This window comes from Pimephales promelas, chromosome 9 (genome assembly GCF_988280905.1).
Source record: "Pimephales promelas chromosome 9, fPimPro1.hap1.1, whole genome shotgun sequence".
Lineage (NCBI taxonomy): Eukaryota > Metazoa > Chordata > Actinopteri > Cypriniformes > Leuciscidae > Pimephales > Pimephales promelas.
In genome coordinates this window covers 16,137,934-16,156,039 of record NC_142777.1, presented here as the reverse complement: position 1 = coordinate 16,156,039, position 18,106 = coordinate 16,137,934, and the positions used below count along the sequence as shown (strand labels likewise).

Here is an 18,106-nt window from a genome sequence, read left to right as displayed (position 1 = left end):
GATTGGTTGGATTAACTAATCCTGCTCCACCCAAAGTTTGTTAAATAAACTTCATGTTTTTCTCATAACTTTAGAACGAGCTCCTTAAAGCTGCTAGTTTAAGAGCAATCACTGAGGATCTCTGAGGGGCAGGCAAGTAGTTTTGTTTTCTTCTGCCGTCACTTTTTAAACAGAGCTCCATTTAATAATGGTTGCTGGCCCAGGAGATCAAATGTTTCCCTTTTGTCAAATGCACATGAAACATTTTGGTTTGACACAAGCGGTCTCTTGAAAAAGTTGAAACTTTCGGCAAGTAATAAAAACAAAGAGTAGATGTTTGCTTTAGAAGGAACAGAGGAGCTACACAAGAAAGAGCTCGATCCCTCTGAACTTTTCGAAATCAAATACACCTACTTTTTGTTTTCATATTCACACTGTGGGGAGAAAGCAAAGTAAATAATTTGAGTTTCAATATGCAGCCTGTGGCTGATTTGCTTCCATTGTCACCCAAGACGGCGATATGAAATTACACCGAACGCTCCATCAGATCTGAGATGTCGGAGATAGCTTTCCCCAGTAACTATAACGTCTCAAAGTGGAAACCGCACAGCAATGAAATCAAAGCCTATTTTTTCACAAACCAATGCTTTTCCCATTGCTCCACGGCTAAATATACAGTGCCGTCAAAGGCGCTTCTTTGAAGAGTGAGCTAAGATGACACAGGAGGGTCTGGGACGTAAATTCAGCAGGGCAAAGTGTACCTCCAGCACTGCGAGCGCTCAACCGAGAGACAGTCGTCAACAAGCTTAACGCTAATCAGCTAAAATGAAGACAGCCGCAGGTGCATCTCTGTCTCGCACAAACACACGCGTTCAAAAAGACATAGACGGTGGAGATGACAACAGTACCGCAGACAGAAGTTGATAGGAACGTGGGAGCAGAACGTACATGGAACGAGTGAGGTGGAAGAACTCAGGAAAATGGCCAGTGATGCCACCCTAACTGAAGACAGACATGTGAGCATGATGTACATTATCCAAAAAGTGCCGTCGCACAGACCAAAAGAAGTGCATAACGTTGATCCTAACAAGCAAGTTGCTCTGTGAAACCCCAGACGTGTTTTACTCACAGACCTCCAGAAGACTCGACTGCACAGGAAGCCTGCCTTGGATCTGTGTGTGTGAGAGAAGAAATCCTGAACCTTTTTTTACTGTAGCTCGAGTGGGGTGTCTGCAGATAAGATGAGCTGACTTCTCAAAAGCCAGTCTTTACTCAGCTTGACAGTCGTCTACCTGCTGCGCATTGTCCCTCTTGAAAAAGGAAAGCAGGACAGTGTCTCTGTGGGAAGCCTGTGGCGAACACAAGCACCTTAAACAGGGTTTTCTCCACAAGAGAGCAATTTATGATCAGTGTGTTTTTTCCCCCCACTTATTTATTTCTTTCCTTTTTTTATCTTGTTTTGCAACTGTAATTCTGGGGTGGTTGTATTGTGGATCACGTCTACACAACGTCATTGCCACAAAACCTTATATAAGCATTTCTGGGCATCATATTGAGGTTCAAAGTATCATATTGAACAATGTGAATAATGCTCAAAAATATGGACTAAGTCCAAATGTTTATGCCAACAAATTATGTCTGGGTTTGATTCAAGCATTTGCCCGCCCAGTGATACACAGAAATGCACTTAAGCTAAGATCTGTCTATGATGTCAATCTGACCGTTCGCAAAAGCCACACCCCCTAGTTATTGTTACTACGCCCGTCAAACAAATGGTGAAACACGACCAGCGCGACAGATTGTCATGACGGGAAGAGGTATACCCGTGCATGTCAGTGACCTTTTTTGGAGCAATACCTCCGAGATATCCTCCAAAGCGAGGCAAAAGGGGTTAACAGTATACAGTGGAGGGATATATTCAAAATATAAAAGTACGCAATGACACGACTACTATTGAGGCTAATGATTACCGGTCTCACGCATGAGTCTGAGAAACCCCATGACCTGTACCTCAAATGCAACCAGCACAGCCTTGAAGAAGATTTTACAAGCTGGTTCAGTGGCTAATTGTTTTGAGTTAGAAATATATAACTCGTGCTGCAAATTTAGTAATAGTAAACTCAACATCAGCATCCAAGATGTAGGCGTCTTTGTTTCCACAGTATTTTCAATTTTGACATTTTTCAATCAAACCGTTGTTGTCTATCAGTCATACACTGGAGGCTAAGGGGGTCCACCAAAAAGCATGCACAGAGAAGTCAAAATTAAACATGATTTAATGACTCGTACATGTAAGTACACATTGATGGCCTAAGACACGAAACGAGCGGTTTGTGTGAGAAAACGAACCATATTTATATCGTTTTTACCTCTTGTAATCATAACCATGACAAAATGATCTGACGGCACGGGCGCTTCGGTCTGCGCATGCGCTGGCAGTGATCGCTTGCGTGCCGACGTCACTCTTTGTTTATACAGAGATTTCGGAAGTTTTACCTTTCACTAAACATATTTAGATATACGGGAAACCACAATGGAAGACGATTTCGGTATATCTAAATATGTTTAGTAAAAAGTAAAACTTAGTAAAAGGTCACACGCAAGCAATCACTTCCGGCGTAACATTGAACTGATTCAATTCGGTTCAGTTGGACATTGCACAACTGATTCAGATCACTTGGACGTCACTGTGATTACACAAGGTAAAAACGATATAAATACTGTACGTTTTCTCACAAAAACTGCTCGTTTCGTATCTTAGGCCATCAACGTGTACTTACATTTACGAGTCATTAAATCATGTATAATTTGGACTTCTCTGTGCATGCTTTTTGGTGGACCCCCTTAGCCCCCAGTGTATGACTGATAGACAACAACGGTTTGACTGAAAAATGTCAAAATTGAAAATACTGTGGAAACAAAGACACCTACATCTTGGATGCCCTTGAGGTAAGATCAAACATATCAAAAATTAATTTCAAAGTGAACTATCCCTTTAAATAACTAGAACTAAAAATAAAGCATAAACTATATATATATATATATATATATATATATATATATACACACTTAAAAATCTGATTGTAAAACCTAACCTAATCAGTGTATAACAAAATTACTAAAACTTAATATAAACTAAAATTAAACTGGAAAAAAAAGCTAATTCTAAATAAATAATATAATAGTATAAATAATAAATAATACTAAAACTACAGTACACTGATTCGCATGAATGAAAGCAAGTATAACATCCTTAGGCTTGGAGACATACTTTAGCCAATACTTATTTTAAGCAACAGTGTGACTGAGGTTAAAGACCTCTGCAGGCACAGGCGGGTTTGGTGGAGGGAGGTGTGGGTGATATGTGGCGTGAGTGGATTGAAGTGAGGAAACAGGCCAGTCTGGCAGTGCCCTTGGCAAACTAAGGCTTCCAGAAGCAGAAACACAGTGACACGGCACTCTCGAGCTCTTGGAAGAAGAGAGCTTTGCCTGCTATAAAGGTCAGTCTAAGGCACAGCGCCAGGACAGACTGAAGGTTTAGAAGCCAGTGAAAGGCAGCATATGCAGCCTGACCTGATGGTGGAAGGTGCATCTACAACTGGGCACTGAATCACTGCTATCCTTTCATGCGGTCTGTGGGTTTCCAGGCTCTGCAGAGAAAACAGATGATATTTGCCATGCTTGGTCTCTCTCTCTCTCTCAGAACTCCGTGTCCTTCAGAAAGCCAGGCCTTTCAAACGAGTGAGTGAAAGGCGATCGATGGCCATTTATTAAGCACAGTAGACTAGAATGGGGTGGCGTTGGGCATGCAGAGATGGAGTTAAGTTAAGCTGGGGCTGTGTAGAGCTGCAGATTAAGACTGATGGGTTAGGAAGGTGTGAAGCTGTGCTAGAGCAGCGGCACTGAACCAGAGCAGAGGAATTCCAGTCTTTGCACTGGAGTCCTTGGTTAGGACTGTGGAGAAGACCTTGTACCTTTACCAGCCACTATCAATAGCAGAAATATTTAGTTCAAATAATACTGCACATACAGTATAATATACTGTAAATAAGAACCCATGGTTTAGGACTACAGTGCAAAATGCCAGTTTATGGATAACCAGGATTAATTGTGGTAAATCACAAGCAGTATGTCATGTGAAGCTAACCCCGGATTTTGTTTAGAATGACCCAGGCTTAACTAGTTAAAGTCCCTGTAAAGGCAATTCTACAAAAAAGTTCTAAACACGTTATAAATGTTACATATGTATTGCTAAAACATATTACAAAGACTGTGAACTGTGAAGTACTGAAATGTGGAGTTAGACCGTTAAACAGTTTTTCACCATTGCAATTTTACGGATTAATTAGGCGGGGCTAAAACAGGGCTCCGTGACGCACTGGAGCCCATGAGCTGCTGGACAAGCCCCTATTTGATGACACACAGAGTCTGATCTCCCCCTCTCCACACACACTCCCCGAGCACATTCGCATTCACCACTCAATCGCGAGTGACTGTCAGTACTATTAGTTACTACAGCTGAGCCTACACTTTTCTAGCTATGCATGCATGGGCTACTACCTGGATGCGATCATGTACAAAACAGATCGGTATCTTCATTTAAATTCCCCTAAAAACGATCACATCAAGAAGAGGTTTTTAGAGAGCCAACCTTGTTGATGAAAAGCTGAGGATCACCCCCAACACCCGCCTCTGTAGTGATCGTTTTACACTGGATCGTTGTATAAACTTTCCTCAGAGACAACTTGGATTCACTGATAACCCGCTGTTACTGGTGAACGGGGCCGAAACGACGATCTCCCGCCTCAGTGTTCATCCTCCCGTCTCCAAAAGCTAATCAGCTAATATCACCGTCAACAGCTTTCCCGCTAGTGGGCGTGGTTTCAGCGCAGCCAGCGGACACGCCCCCAGCGTTTGAGAGCAGAGAATCTGCTCATTTTTTCATGATTTTGATAGCTTATTTTATGTACTTGCCGGCTTTTTTTATCATTCAAATTTGGCTGGGTGGCTAATAACACATTTTTCTGTGGTATGACAGACTCAGAACACATACTTAATTTTGACTTTACAGGGACTTTAAAAAAGCTTAAAGGAAAAGTTAAAAGAAAACCATTATGTTGAAAACGGTTGTGCTGTTAAAAATGTTTGTGGATACCATGATATTTTTTTTTTTCCCCTCAGGAATTTCAGCTATTCAAAAGTACTTATTTTTTTAAAAATAGTTAAAGCTACACTGTGTGATTTTTACCCCCATCTAGTGGTGAAAAGGTATATGACAATCCAGTGAATATTAGTTTCTAATAACGTTTTAACTCCTAAGGTGGCCAATGTAGTCCAAGATTAACATGGCTTCCAGTTCGACCTCGTCCATGAGTGTTAACTCAAACGTAACGCGAAAGGCGAAGCTTCAATTAACAGGTATGTCCCTCTTTGGCTAATGTACTTTCAAGATGGAGGGGCAACATGGCGAACCCCTTACCCGTATGTATTTTCAATGGCACTCACAAGAATACTTTATTACGTGAACGAAGTAAATATACATTAATGAGCACATCTATTTTTGAAAGAACTAAGTGTTTTTAGCTAAGAATAAACTAAAAGAGTTACACAGTGTAGCCTTAATCTATCACTTTTGATCAATTTAATGCATCCTTGCTGAAATAATTAATTTCTTTAAAAAAAATCTCACTGACTTTTGAACAGTAGTGTAAATAACAATAAAACACTGACTTTAAAATATAAGCAAAAAGTATAGTCCTCTAATATGACACCTGTATGAACTTGAGAACATCCACTAAAAATCACCAAAGCACAAGGTATTTAAAAGACCAAGATCAAGTATCCAAATACTGTTTAAGGCCACCGCATATTACACACAACATGATGTGACCATGACTGGAAACACAATGCAAAAACCAGCATAACTGCAAGCGGAACTGCCTGATTTTTAGATCCTTATTAGAAAGTCAGGCAAGGCAAGATTTAGGCTCAGCTCTCCACTGATCTGCTGAGAGACGCCACGAGTTGAATAAAACAAGGAGGTTTCAAATATCCCCATCGGTCAAATCTAATAAATAACAAGGGGTGAAGCTGACAGCAATAAGCCTGTGTGTTTTTAATACAGCAGCAATCAAAGTGGACACCACTGCCCTTTAAAAAGCACTGAATGGCATATGGTATAAATGGTGATATCTCCTATCATATTTTGCCTTGTAGGGGATGAAAGCAGAAAAAGAAAAGGGTGACTTTGCCAAAGATGGTGAAGGGAAACTGGTTAGACCTAGAGAGAACCAGAGACGTACAAGGACAAAAGGGAAGGATACCTGCAACAAATAAGAGAGCAGGTGATAATGTAGAGAGGCTTACGAGTTTGTAAAATTTCATGTTAAATGGCATGAGCCATCGCGGGTCCTTGGGGAAAGGACTTGGGTAATTTTTTTCTAGCATCTGAGGTGAGAATAACCATGAATGATTGCTCCGCATTACTGTATGCCATAGTCATGAGAGCACAGCTGTCACCGGCTATTAAATCCACTTCTGCACGGTCTGGTGTGGGAAAAAAAGAGACTCGTTACAATGCAAGATTGTGCATGATAACCTGTTCAGTCTGAACGAGATAAGAGGAGACCGTCATGTTTATGGATGTGCCCAAATCTCATCGGACCGTGTTCGCTGCGTTCACCACGATGGCCGTCTCTTTCAAGTTTCTCTTTTCTGCTCGTCATTAAAAACTACAATCCCAGAATCTGACGACCTTCGTTCTGCCTCCCCCTTCCTGTCTTTCTCCTCAACGATCTTCGAATAATTGACCAGGTTTTATTCATTTCTAACCTGCAACATAAAGACAGGCAGGGAATATGAACCGTGCCTTTCATGTTGTTATGTTGCGACTCCAAGATCGATATACAGCAAGCTGCCCTGTGTTGTCAATTAAAGCATCGATCAGGGCGAATGAGGACGAGGCCGCAATGCTACAAAAAAACGGATTCCTTTACAGACGATCAAACGATCCTTCAAAATATTTTTCCAGCTAGAGAATCTTTTGTAAAATGAAAAGTGAACTGAAATTTCACATCAATAAAAGATTTCAGTTTAATAGGCACAAAGCTTTCCAAGTTAGCAGAATTGACCTATGGCTAAGCCACGCCCCCTCCATTTACTTGGACAAACACGGCACGGGCGCTATGGGTGTATGGGACATTTCACAGGAGGCAATTGGTGATTTTTGGAGACAGAAAGATTATATATCATCTTGAAGTCACCTAAAGGGCATTAACTATGCATTGGAGGGTTATATTAATAATTTTATTGTTGAGAAGGTTGATGAAAAGCTTCAGCTCCAGGCAGAGATGTACAGGTCACAGTGTAAACATGATAACCCGCATATCATTGCCATCACCGTTTGGTGCTACAGTATATACATGAATCATTCAGCAAAACATTGTTAACATTTGTTATCTCGGTTATTTACAGATATACGTCAATTAAGCTAAGTGACATGATGTACAAAGCAGCTAGAAGCTAATGTTAATGTTTTCTAATGTACGTATAACTTTAGACTAACGATTTTAAAGATAACGTTCAAATACGTTGTTGACTTAACTTAGATCAGATGTAGACATCCTTGTTTAATTTATACCCCATAACTTTATCCAGAGCAGACGCATATCTCGGTTGAGATGTGGCTTGGGAAAAGGTAAAAAAAATACACACCGTCGCCCAGCCTCTGGGGAACCTAGTGTCAGAGTTGCATGTACCCCATGCACACCGTTTGACCATTTTAAACTTAAAATAACAAGAAAAAACGAATGAAAACTGACTAACTCCACTGCATTTAAATGGATGTGGAAGCAGAGAATGTCTAAGTGTATTGGGTTAGCTGTGCACTGTGATTGGCTCATCACGTTTGAGGGCGTGGCTTAGCCATAGGTCAATTAGTATTAGTAAAATCATTTCCGTTTTAATTAAAACTCACAATATGACACACTGATATAAAACTATTAACATCATGAGGTAGGGTTAATACAATTTTACTTTTGTCATTTGAATTTATTTAGTTTTAAATTGTATTGTTTTCTCTCATATTGTGGTGCACATTCTCTTACTGCCTGACTGAAATTCAATGGTTTCCAAACCAGGGGGTCTCAAAGGGGTGCTGGAAAAGTGTTACCTGATATCCCGGTTTATTTGCCAGCTGACTCTTGACAGCATCAGAGCTTTTGTCAAAACTACAGATCAAACTCCCCCATTTCTGTATTCTTGCCTATAGACAGTTTTTCTGCCTAGTTCTGCATAGATAGACACTATTTATTAAAAATGTCCCTTTTAACAGTAATGGTACTGGAATCATACCATTCAAGGAATCAAGACTATTTTAACTTTTTTTAAATAAATAAATGAATAGTTTTACTCAGAAAGGACACACATTAAATTGATCCAAGTGAAAAGATATTTATAATAATAATAAAAAAAATTGCTTTAGTGTTTTCTCAAAAATATTAAGGAGCACAACTGATAATAATAAGAAATGTTTCTTGAGCAGCATATCATCATATTAGAAGGATCTGAAGGATCATGTGAGTCTGAAGACTAGAGTAATGATGCAGTATTTTACAGTATATTAAAAAAGTAATTATTTTGAATTGTAATATTATTTCACAATGTTACCGATTTTGCTGTATTTTAAATCAAATAAATGTTGCCTTGTTGATCATAAGAGACTTATCAAAACATAAAATTGTACCTTTCCCAAACTTTTGAATGGTAGGGTATGTACTAGAAAGTAAATATTTTCCAGATCAAATCTGACATGATTAATATTTGTATATTTTACATTGCAAATGGGGCGTTGTATGTGAAAAAAAAAAGAAAGATGATTATAGATTTTTGAGGGTTCTGCAAGGAAATCATAACACTTTGGGGTCAGCCTAATATGCATAAAAGCCACAGCACATTAGTATAAATATTACCTGAGCTTATCACAATGCCTTAAGATTTGAAACAGCATAATTAAGATATTTATCATTGTGTCTTGAGCACATAGTTATGCCTTAAAATGCTCACTTGATTTTGTAATAGAGCCTCTATCTGTTCTTTTGCAAACTTTCTGATATTTGAACTGGTAAAAAAGCGTCACTTGTGGCCAGGTGAGGATCACAGTTGTTCTGCTGGGTTATACAGTAAATGCTCCTCTCGCACTTCTTGCTTTGGCATCAATCAACGTCTCGCATCATTTGTTTAGAGTATTAGAGTGCGTGGAGCAGGTGTGTCAGTCCGTCACTCTCTTTTAGTCAGGTGGGTTAGGACACTTTGCAGGTGAGGCTAACCACAGCATTACGAGAGCACCAAGCCTGTGATTACAGATGTGCATGTGGAGTGTGATCAGCTGTTTGAAGGACACTGACTCTCTCAGGTAATCATTGTATCCTCTGACCCTCCTCTTGCTGTGTGGCATATTTTACATGCCAGAATACCTCAGTCTTCTTAGAGGTCAACTGTCCAATTACAGTCAGAGTTTCACCCCAGTCCCCCTGGACAGCACCCTCCGGTTTCATTCTTCTGCCTGACCTCTCTCTCTCTCTCTATGACAGGAGACGAATTCAGATGAGCTTATTCAGCTGGTGGGATGAGGGGGATATCAGGGTAAACATGAAAGAATAGATGACAGCTCCTCTCTCAAATAAAAACATAGCCCTTCTATCAAGCGTCAGTCTGATGCTTTGAGTGGCAGCTAGCTTTTAAAATCCTATCAGCATTTCATCAAGGTGACATGCCCTGCTAGGCTATGGAGATGCAGATCTTTACTGAATTATAATATTAAGTCATATACAGGCTGCTTAGTTGCTCAAGGCTATATCAGTCTTTTCATCTAGTCAGCATTTCATATCTCAATGCTCAAGTCAATAATATCATTTAAAATGCATGAGGATTACAAATATTGCTTATCATTGCAATGGAGTGAGATATAAGCTGTGTCCCCAAACCTAGTGAGCTGCCTCGCTGTTCACGGCCTACATAGCGTTGCTTTCTAAAGGCTGGAATACACTACAGCTTTTAAAATCTGAACAGATTTTACAACACTAGGCATCATACAAGTGCCGACTTTGTAAATGTTTACTGTTACAAAAACTAAGCCTTTCAAACTTTTCCATTCTAGTTGACGCTCGCTCCGGTCTGTGATCCGTGCTGCAAGTGTTAAACTCATTGTGGTGTTTAGCATAAAAAACGTGTTCATGTTTGTACTGTGTGTACATATAAAATGCTTTTTACAGACATATTTTCCTTCTGTGTTGATAGTTACCCAAATGCACGAGGGGGAACGCAGAACGCACTCTTACGTCCTTTTCTCTGAAAGACAACAGTGCTGAGTTGAACAAATGATGAAGGCACAGACCTGAAACAGCCTTTCGTGACATTTGAATTCTCCGGTGTAATGCGAAAGAGTTTCTTCTCGTTAAAGGAGTAGTTCACTTTTGAAAAAAAACTTTTGCTGATAATTTACTCATCCCCATGTCATCCAAGATGTCCATGTCTTTCTTTCTTCAGTCGAAAAGAAATGAAGGTTTTTGATGAAAACATTCCAGCATTTTTCTCCATATAATGGACTTCAGTGGGAACCAAATGGTTTAAGGTCCAAAAGACAGTTTCAGTGCAAACTACAAACTGTTCAAAGGGCTTTAAACGATTCCAGATGATGAACAAGGGTCTTATCAAGTGATAAGTTCATCAAAATGAACGAATCTTTTTCCAAGTCAATTCGTTCGTTTCATTCATTGAATGAACCAAATGACTCGGAAAAAGATTTGTTCATTTTGACGACCGAGTTCGAACAGGAGAGTCACAAACGTGCGTCACAGACCAGAGCAAGGAGACCACTTGAGCTTATAAAACTTAAACTTTGTAATTTATTTATTAAATGAGCGATCGTTTTACTTGATGAGACCCTTATTCATCGTCTGGAATCGTATAAAGCCCTTTGAGCAGTGTGCAGTTTGTACTGAAAGTGTCTTTCAGACCTTGAACCGTTTGGTTCCCATTGAAGTTCATTATATGGAGAAAAATGCTGGAATGTTTTCATCAAAAACCTTCATTTCTTTTCGACTGAAGATGACATGGCATGGACATCTTGGGTGACATGGGGGTGAGTAAATTATCAGCAAAAGTTTTTTTCAAAAGTGAACTACTCCTTTAATAATGCGCACGAGCAGCTTAATAATGAAACCTGTGCACTCTTCACTATAAAACACGCAGCTAGAACATGTTTATATAATTAAATCGCAGCATTTGTGATTCGAGAATCGCACTAAGCAATATAATGATTTCTATTTGATGTTGGTATATATATCGTGCAGCCCTAAACTAAACTGTTTTTGTGCGTGTGTGCAAAATGACACCTTGCAGCCTAAAGAGACTTTGCGGGACCCAAACCTTCCCATTCTGATCAGGGCTTCACAGTAACACCCGCCAACCCGCTGGATTGGGTCTGAAATGATCTGAAATAATAAATTAAGTGCAATGTAGTTTTGCCAAAACAAGTCTTTTTTTAAATACATATAGTTACTGAAATATCTGAAACGCATCCAATACACATTTTCCGCAGAATAGACACAATACCAGCTGCGCTATCACACTCTCTAATCTCTCCGACATCAAGTTGAGACACAAGCCCGCCTATAATTGTGGCGAACAGGACGAGGTCGAGGGCTGTGGGAGGACGGCGCGATTACTGATGAGCGACACCTGTGCGACGCACCGGACTTGCATCTCTCACGGAAGAGCGAAAGCATAAAAGGAGGAGCGACGACAGTGAAGATCGAGAGAGGAAAGGGCCTGGACTATTTTATTTGATGTTTTGTTGTGAGTGGCGGCAAGTCGACTGTGAGGGACTGCCATCTTTACTTTCGTTTCTGCATTTTTATTTTATTAAAATCTAGCTGAATGTTTGCGGTTCCCACCTCCTTCTTCCCACAACACCTGAACTGCGTTACAATAATATAAATATAATCCTATATATCCAGTATAATGGATTCGTGTGTCAGGTCTTAAAGTGACAGCGGCCTATTATACAAGATTCTATTAAAAATATTTACATGGCAGTTTTTCCCCCATAGCATCAATGTCAAAATTGTGGCCAGTGAAAATGCTGAGTGGCTAGTAAGTTTGGTAAACCACTAGCCACAGTGGCTGGTGAGCAAAAAAGTTAAAGGAGTAGTTCACTTTAAAAAAAGAAACTTTTGCTGATAATTTACTCACCCCCATGTCATCCAAGATGTCCATGTCTTTCTTTCTTCAGTTGAAAAGAAATTAAGGTTTTTGATGAAAACATTCCAGGATTTTCTCCAAATAATGGACTTCAATGGGAACCAAACGGTTCAAGGTCCAAAAGACAGTTTCAGTGCAAACTGCAAACTGTTCAAAGGGCTTTAAACAGTTCCAGACGATGAATAAGGGTCTTATCAAGCGAAACGATCACTAATTTAATTAATAAATAACAAAGTTTAAGTTTTATAAGCTCAAATGCTCGCCTTGCTCTGTTCGTGACTCTCCTGTTCGAACTCGTTCATCAAAATGAACAAGTCTTTTTTCAAGTCAACTCGTTCATTTCATTCGTTGACTGAACCAAATGACAAGAAAAAAGATTCGTTCATTTTGATGAACGAGTTCAAACAGGAGTCACAAAAGAGCATCACAGAACAGAGCAAGGCGAGCATTTGAGCTTACAAAACGTAAACTTTGTTATTTTATTTTTTTAACGAGCGATCATTTGCTTGATAAGACCCTTATTCATCGTCTGGAATCGTTTAAAGCCCTTTGAACAGTTTGCAGTTTGTACTGAAACTGTCTTCTGGATCTTAAACCGTTTGGTTCCCATTGAAGGAAAGTTTTCATCAAAAACCTTAATTTCTTTTCGACTGAAGAAAGAAAGACATGGACATCTCGGATGACATGGGGGTGAGTAAATCATCAGCAAAAGTTTTTTTAAAAGTGAACTACTCCTTTAATGTCAAGCCCTGGTCGCGACCCCTGCACTACAGGTTTGAGGATCATACACTAACAGACTTCGAAATCGTTCCGAACACTACAAACTCTCACAGAAGCACGCTACTTGTTGATAGGAGAAGCATGACAGATGAAACAAACATGGATGTGCAGGAGATTACCTTGTTGTAGCGACTGTTGTGTGCTGAGTCTCAAAAGAAAAAACGAATCAAGCGCATTTGGATGCGGTCTTGGGTCGGTAGATACGGTCAGAATGGACTCTACAGATTACAAAGGAAGTTAGAGGTGAGTTATCCTTGCAGATGAGTTAAATATCGAGGCTAATTTGTTACACGTGTTCTGTTAATGTACTTCTGTATTGTTTTTGAGTTATATGTTATTGCAACACTGGTAGATTGGACAGTAGATGAACAGCTTTGGTTTCAGTGGTGACACATCATACGATATGTGTTCTAAAACTGGCTAAAACGTTTTGACTAAATGGAAACACAATCTGAAGCTAAAAAATCAGAGTCTGTGCCCATCAAACACTATGCGATTTTCTTTGAAATTGGTCAACTTCAACTGCCCAAAATCTACAGACTGGCGCAGACTTTCGGCAACTATTGTTGACTCGTAAAACTGCAAATCGGGGAATAAATCTTATAAAATGATGTGTAGTGTATTCCAGCATTAAGGCAGCATCCTAACCATCATGAAATCGCCAAAGTGATAGATTTGAAACACTCTACACTGTAGTGTACTTTTAAAAATAGCACTTATTACATACTGTGCAAACTGAATGTAATGTTTCAGACGCTTAATTGGATGTTGATTATAATTAAATGAAAATGTATTACAGTGTTACTAAATTTATATTAAATGCAATAATCTGAACTTATGCATTTATCTTTATATATATAATTACTGTACTTCTATTATCTTTGAAATATGGTTATTACAGTATACTGCCAAATGTACTGAAACACTTTTATGGCAAAACAAAAATATGCTTGAAAGAGTTAGTTATGTCATCAATTACTAACTCTAATGTCGTTCCAAACCCTAAAGGTATTTTTTCAATTTAAAACACAGCTGAAGATAATTCAAATGAAATCTGTTCATAAAGATCATTAAGAGATTGTGAGAGAAATCTGTATGAATCAAGCGGTTTAATCAATGATAGCTTTCTATGTTTAACAGATTTAACTTTTACTCACATAGACTTTTTATTAGGGATGCACGATATATCGGCCAGCATATCGGTATCGGCCGATATATGTTAATTTGTAATGTTATCGTTATCGGCCTGGTAAGAAAATGTGGCTGAGACACTTGTTGAGAACTGTTTATGTTTTTGAATTTCTTGTAATATGATTGAAATCTCTTCAAAAAAATTAAAATCTGGTTCAGGACAACATGTGCAACGCAAATCTGTCATATCGGCTATACAAAACTATAATGAGAACAACATCATTGTGCGCTTGGGGACGTGGATTTAATTGTGAGACTTTTGTTTTTGTAATCAGGCTCTCAAAATTAACTAAAAATTTGGATTTAAGTTTATCGGCCGATATATCGGTTATCGGCTTTCAAATATAAAGAATTATCGGTATCGGCCAAAATTTTCATATCGGTGCATCCCTACTTCTTGTAAACATTAATATAAAGCGCACAAACATGGATCTCTTAATGAACATTTTGAAGTAATAGAGTTTTGTGTGAATAGACAATAGAGGCGCAGAAATATCATTTATTGTTATTTTTCAGAAGATGAACGAAAGTCTTATGGATTTGGAACGACATGAGGGTAACCACATTTTTCATTGATTCATCAACTAACCCTGTAGTAGAATTTCATTTCTACTAACACTTGTATGCACTGTTTTAAATATATTTGTAATTACACATTCATGATGAAGTTACAATTAAGTACTTTTTAAAATATACGTGCTACACATATAATCATGTACCTTCCACGTGTTTTAGTATATTAGTCAACACATTAAATAAGTGTACTTCTTGGTGTGATAAGCATTAAAATACACCAACCCAATATATACATTCCTTAATCAGTACCATTTAGTATTGTATGACGTTCTAAGTTATTAATAACCATCAACATAACTGAGCTTGATGCAATAAATGTATTTTGAGATTTCCTTCTAGGTGAATGATACATGCGAACCTGCCTTTGTATTCAGTCAAAACAAGGTATTTAGGTTCCCTCAAAATGCTACCTCAGTCAGCTCACTACGTTTCGGAACGCAACAGAGTGAGAAAAAGAGACGGCTCACTGGGGTTGGGCGGGAAAAGTGTGCAGCTCTTGCAGTGGATGATTTCTTTCACAACGGGCATGTCTTGCGAAACCGGCGGGGGCACAATCCCAAGGCCGGGCATCATGGGGTTCATTGGAGCAATGCCAGTCATCATGCCAAGACTGGGGTCAAAATCTGTAAAACAGAAGAGAGGACATTTCAAAGGACCGAGTGAATAAAAGCCACTTTATTCTACACGGGGACAGCATTCTGTTGTAAAGCTATGAGAGCGAAGATAAATAAACAATTAAGTCCAATACATATTTAAAAGGCTTTTCGAATGAATAGGTTTTTACTGACTCATTCCCCCAGCTGTTTGCCTTGGCTTGTTATTATGCACAAGCTGTCCATCTGTGGGCAAAAAAAAAGTGAACACTGGCTTTCATTTACAGGTATTGGTTTAGACTACAGCTGCATGCTAGCGTGGAGCTCTTTGAAATGGAAATAATGAAGCCCTCACTCTCTGCGGTCTCTCAAGCACCTGTGGAGAGTATATATGTCTATCTAACCTTACAAAGAGCACTCCACTCTCATACTTTAAATATTTCCCTTATTTGCAGCCATGCAAGATAAACAAGCTCTGCTTCTGGCATGAGGTAAAAAAAAAATAGCTTAAAAGATCTATGGAATGTAAATCGCACTGTAAATAAATGCATCATACTGTAAGTAAATAATGGAATAACTTTTTAGCCTTCACATTGAAAGTCTCTATACAAAATAAAAGTTATGAAACATGATAAAAGGACAGAGAAAAATGATTCAATTTGCCCAGAAGTCACCGATCTCATCTATAAAATGCTTTTATATGACGGCACTTCAGGCCAACTCTATTACATCAGACAGCATGTAATGCAATGCAAGTAACGCGAGTTTTGTAATAATTTATTCACATTTTTCAAAAACATTTTTTCACTGACAACTCTCTTGTCTCAGTGTTGAGAAAAACTGGGAGTGCAGAGGTGTTTTTGTACGCTGATGTGAGCATGATGGTTATAATAGTTCTAGACTAATCTAGAATCAGGTTCTAGAAAAATTAAATTAAATACGTTAAATATACAATATACTTATTTAATCTCACTTTATTTACCACTGTCTTCACTGATCCAATTCAATAAGTAACTTACATTAAACACCACATCTGTTTTTCGTTGTTGCTGTTTTTATTGCCTTTCACCCTCTATATACTGTGACGTAATGATGGATTTGCATTTCCTTCTGCCTGAGGCTTATTCACTACACTTTTGGTGTGAAAGTTCAGCCCAGCCCAGATGAAAAAAAAGTAATTCAGTTACTTTTTTTAGGTGGTAACACAATCTTGTAATGCATTACTTTTAAAAGTAACTTTTGTCCAAAAAGCTTTTCAAGCTTAATTTAGTGTTAAAGGGTCATGAAACCCCAAACAAAATTTTCTGAGGTTTGAACAGAGGTATGTTTGTTGAACACCATTGAAGACAATGTTAGCATCTGTTAGAATTAAAGGGATACTCCACTTTATTTGGAAATAGGCTCATTTTACAACTCCCCCAGAGTTAAACTGTTGAGTTTTACCTTTTTTGAATCCATTCAGCCGATCTCCGGTTCTGGCGGTACCACTTTTAGCATAGCTTAGCATACATCATTGAAGTGCACAAGACCATTAGCATTTCTCCCAAAAAAATGACCAAAGTGTTTTGATATTTTTTCCTATTTAAAATTTGACTCTTCTGTAGTTACATCGTGCACTAAGACAGACGGAAAGTGTAAAGTTGCGATTTTCTAGGCTGATATGCAGGGAACTATACTCTCATTCCTGCGTAATAATCAGGAAACTTCACTGCCATACCATGAGTGCAGCAGGACACGATGACTACACAGACTTAGTCCCGGTCACGTTGGAAGCAGGGCACTATTTTCAGGCGATGCGTCATAACATTACGCCTGCTGCACTCGTGGTACGACAGTGAAGTTTCCTGATTATTACGCAGGAATGAGAGTATAGTTCCTAGTCATATCAGCCTAGAAAATCACAACTTTACATTTTCCGTCTGTCTTAGTGCACGATGTAACTATAGAAGAGTCAAGTTTTAAATAGGAAAAATATCGAAACACTTTGCTAATTTTTTTTTGGGGAGAAATGGTCTTGCTAATGGTCTTGTGCACTTCAATGATGTATGCTAAGCTATGCTAAAAGTGGTACCGCCAGAACCGGAGATCGGCTGAATGGATTCAAAAAAGGTAAAACTCAACAGTTTAACTCTGGGGGAGTTGTAAAATGATTGTATTTCCAAAAAAAGGTGGAGTATCCCTTTAAAAGTAGGGTTAAAATGGTTAAATTTAATTTTTGTCCGCTTTTTTCGTCTTCCGGGTTTAACATCTTCATCGTGTCCGCGTCACTGCCTGTGACATGGCCGTGCACTGTGAGTGCTTTCATGACTTATCTGTGTCTCATAATTATTAATGAGACTGAGTTTTCATATCCTATGAGATTATTCATGACACCACGTGGATCTTTCCAACGACAGACATGTCAAACTGTGATATCGTGTAGTAAATGAGAGAGACAATCATGGGACGCAAGTGTTTGTTTTCATGGTGCAAAGTCCAAGTTGAATATGTTTCCCCGTGATGCTGCCAGGGCTAGACTCTGGCTCTGGACGGTTGGTTCGCCATCAACCACGGACACATCTAAACATGATCTAAAGTATAGTGTGTGCCACGAACATTTTCTCGAGAGAGAGAGCTGCGAGAAGAGGAGAATGGTGGACTTCGCCTTGTTAACAACTAATCCAAGTTGCGTCTTGCGAGTGATGCGGTATCCCAAGGACTTTTCTATCCATTCAGAGGCGTGTGTG

General features: G+C 38.9%; 1 protein-coding gene across 6 annotated transcripts in view; it reads right to left on the bottom strand.

The window, feature by feature from the left end:
* The window catches only part of enox2 (ecto-NOX disulfide-thiol exchanger 2), a 297,189-nt gene that overhangs the window by 61,226 nt on the left and 217,857 nt on the right, over window positions 1-18,106 (bottom strand). For 5 of the 6 annotated variants that reach the window (XM_089134788.1, XM_089134786.1, XM_089134790.1 and 2 more), the window contains 2 exons: window positions 15,255-15,410; window positions 13,140-13,238 (listed from right to left, as the gene is read on the bottom strand). In XM_089134788.1, the coding sequence (XP_088990914.1) occupies window positions 13,140-13,238; window positions 15,255-15,410 (255 nt within the window). The remainder of the gene's footprint in view (window positions 1-13,139; window positions 13,239-15,254; window positions 15,411-18,106) is intronic. The other variant, XM_089134785.1, reaches the window with a different exon arrangement.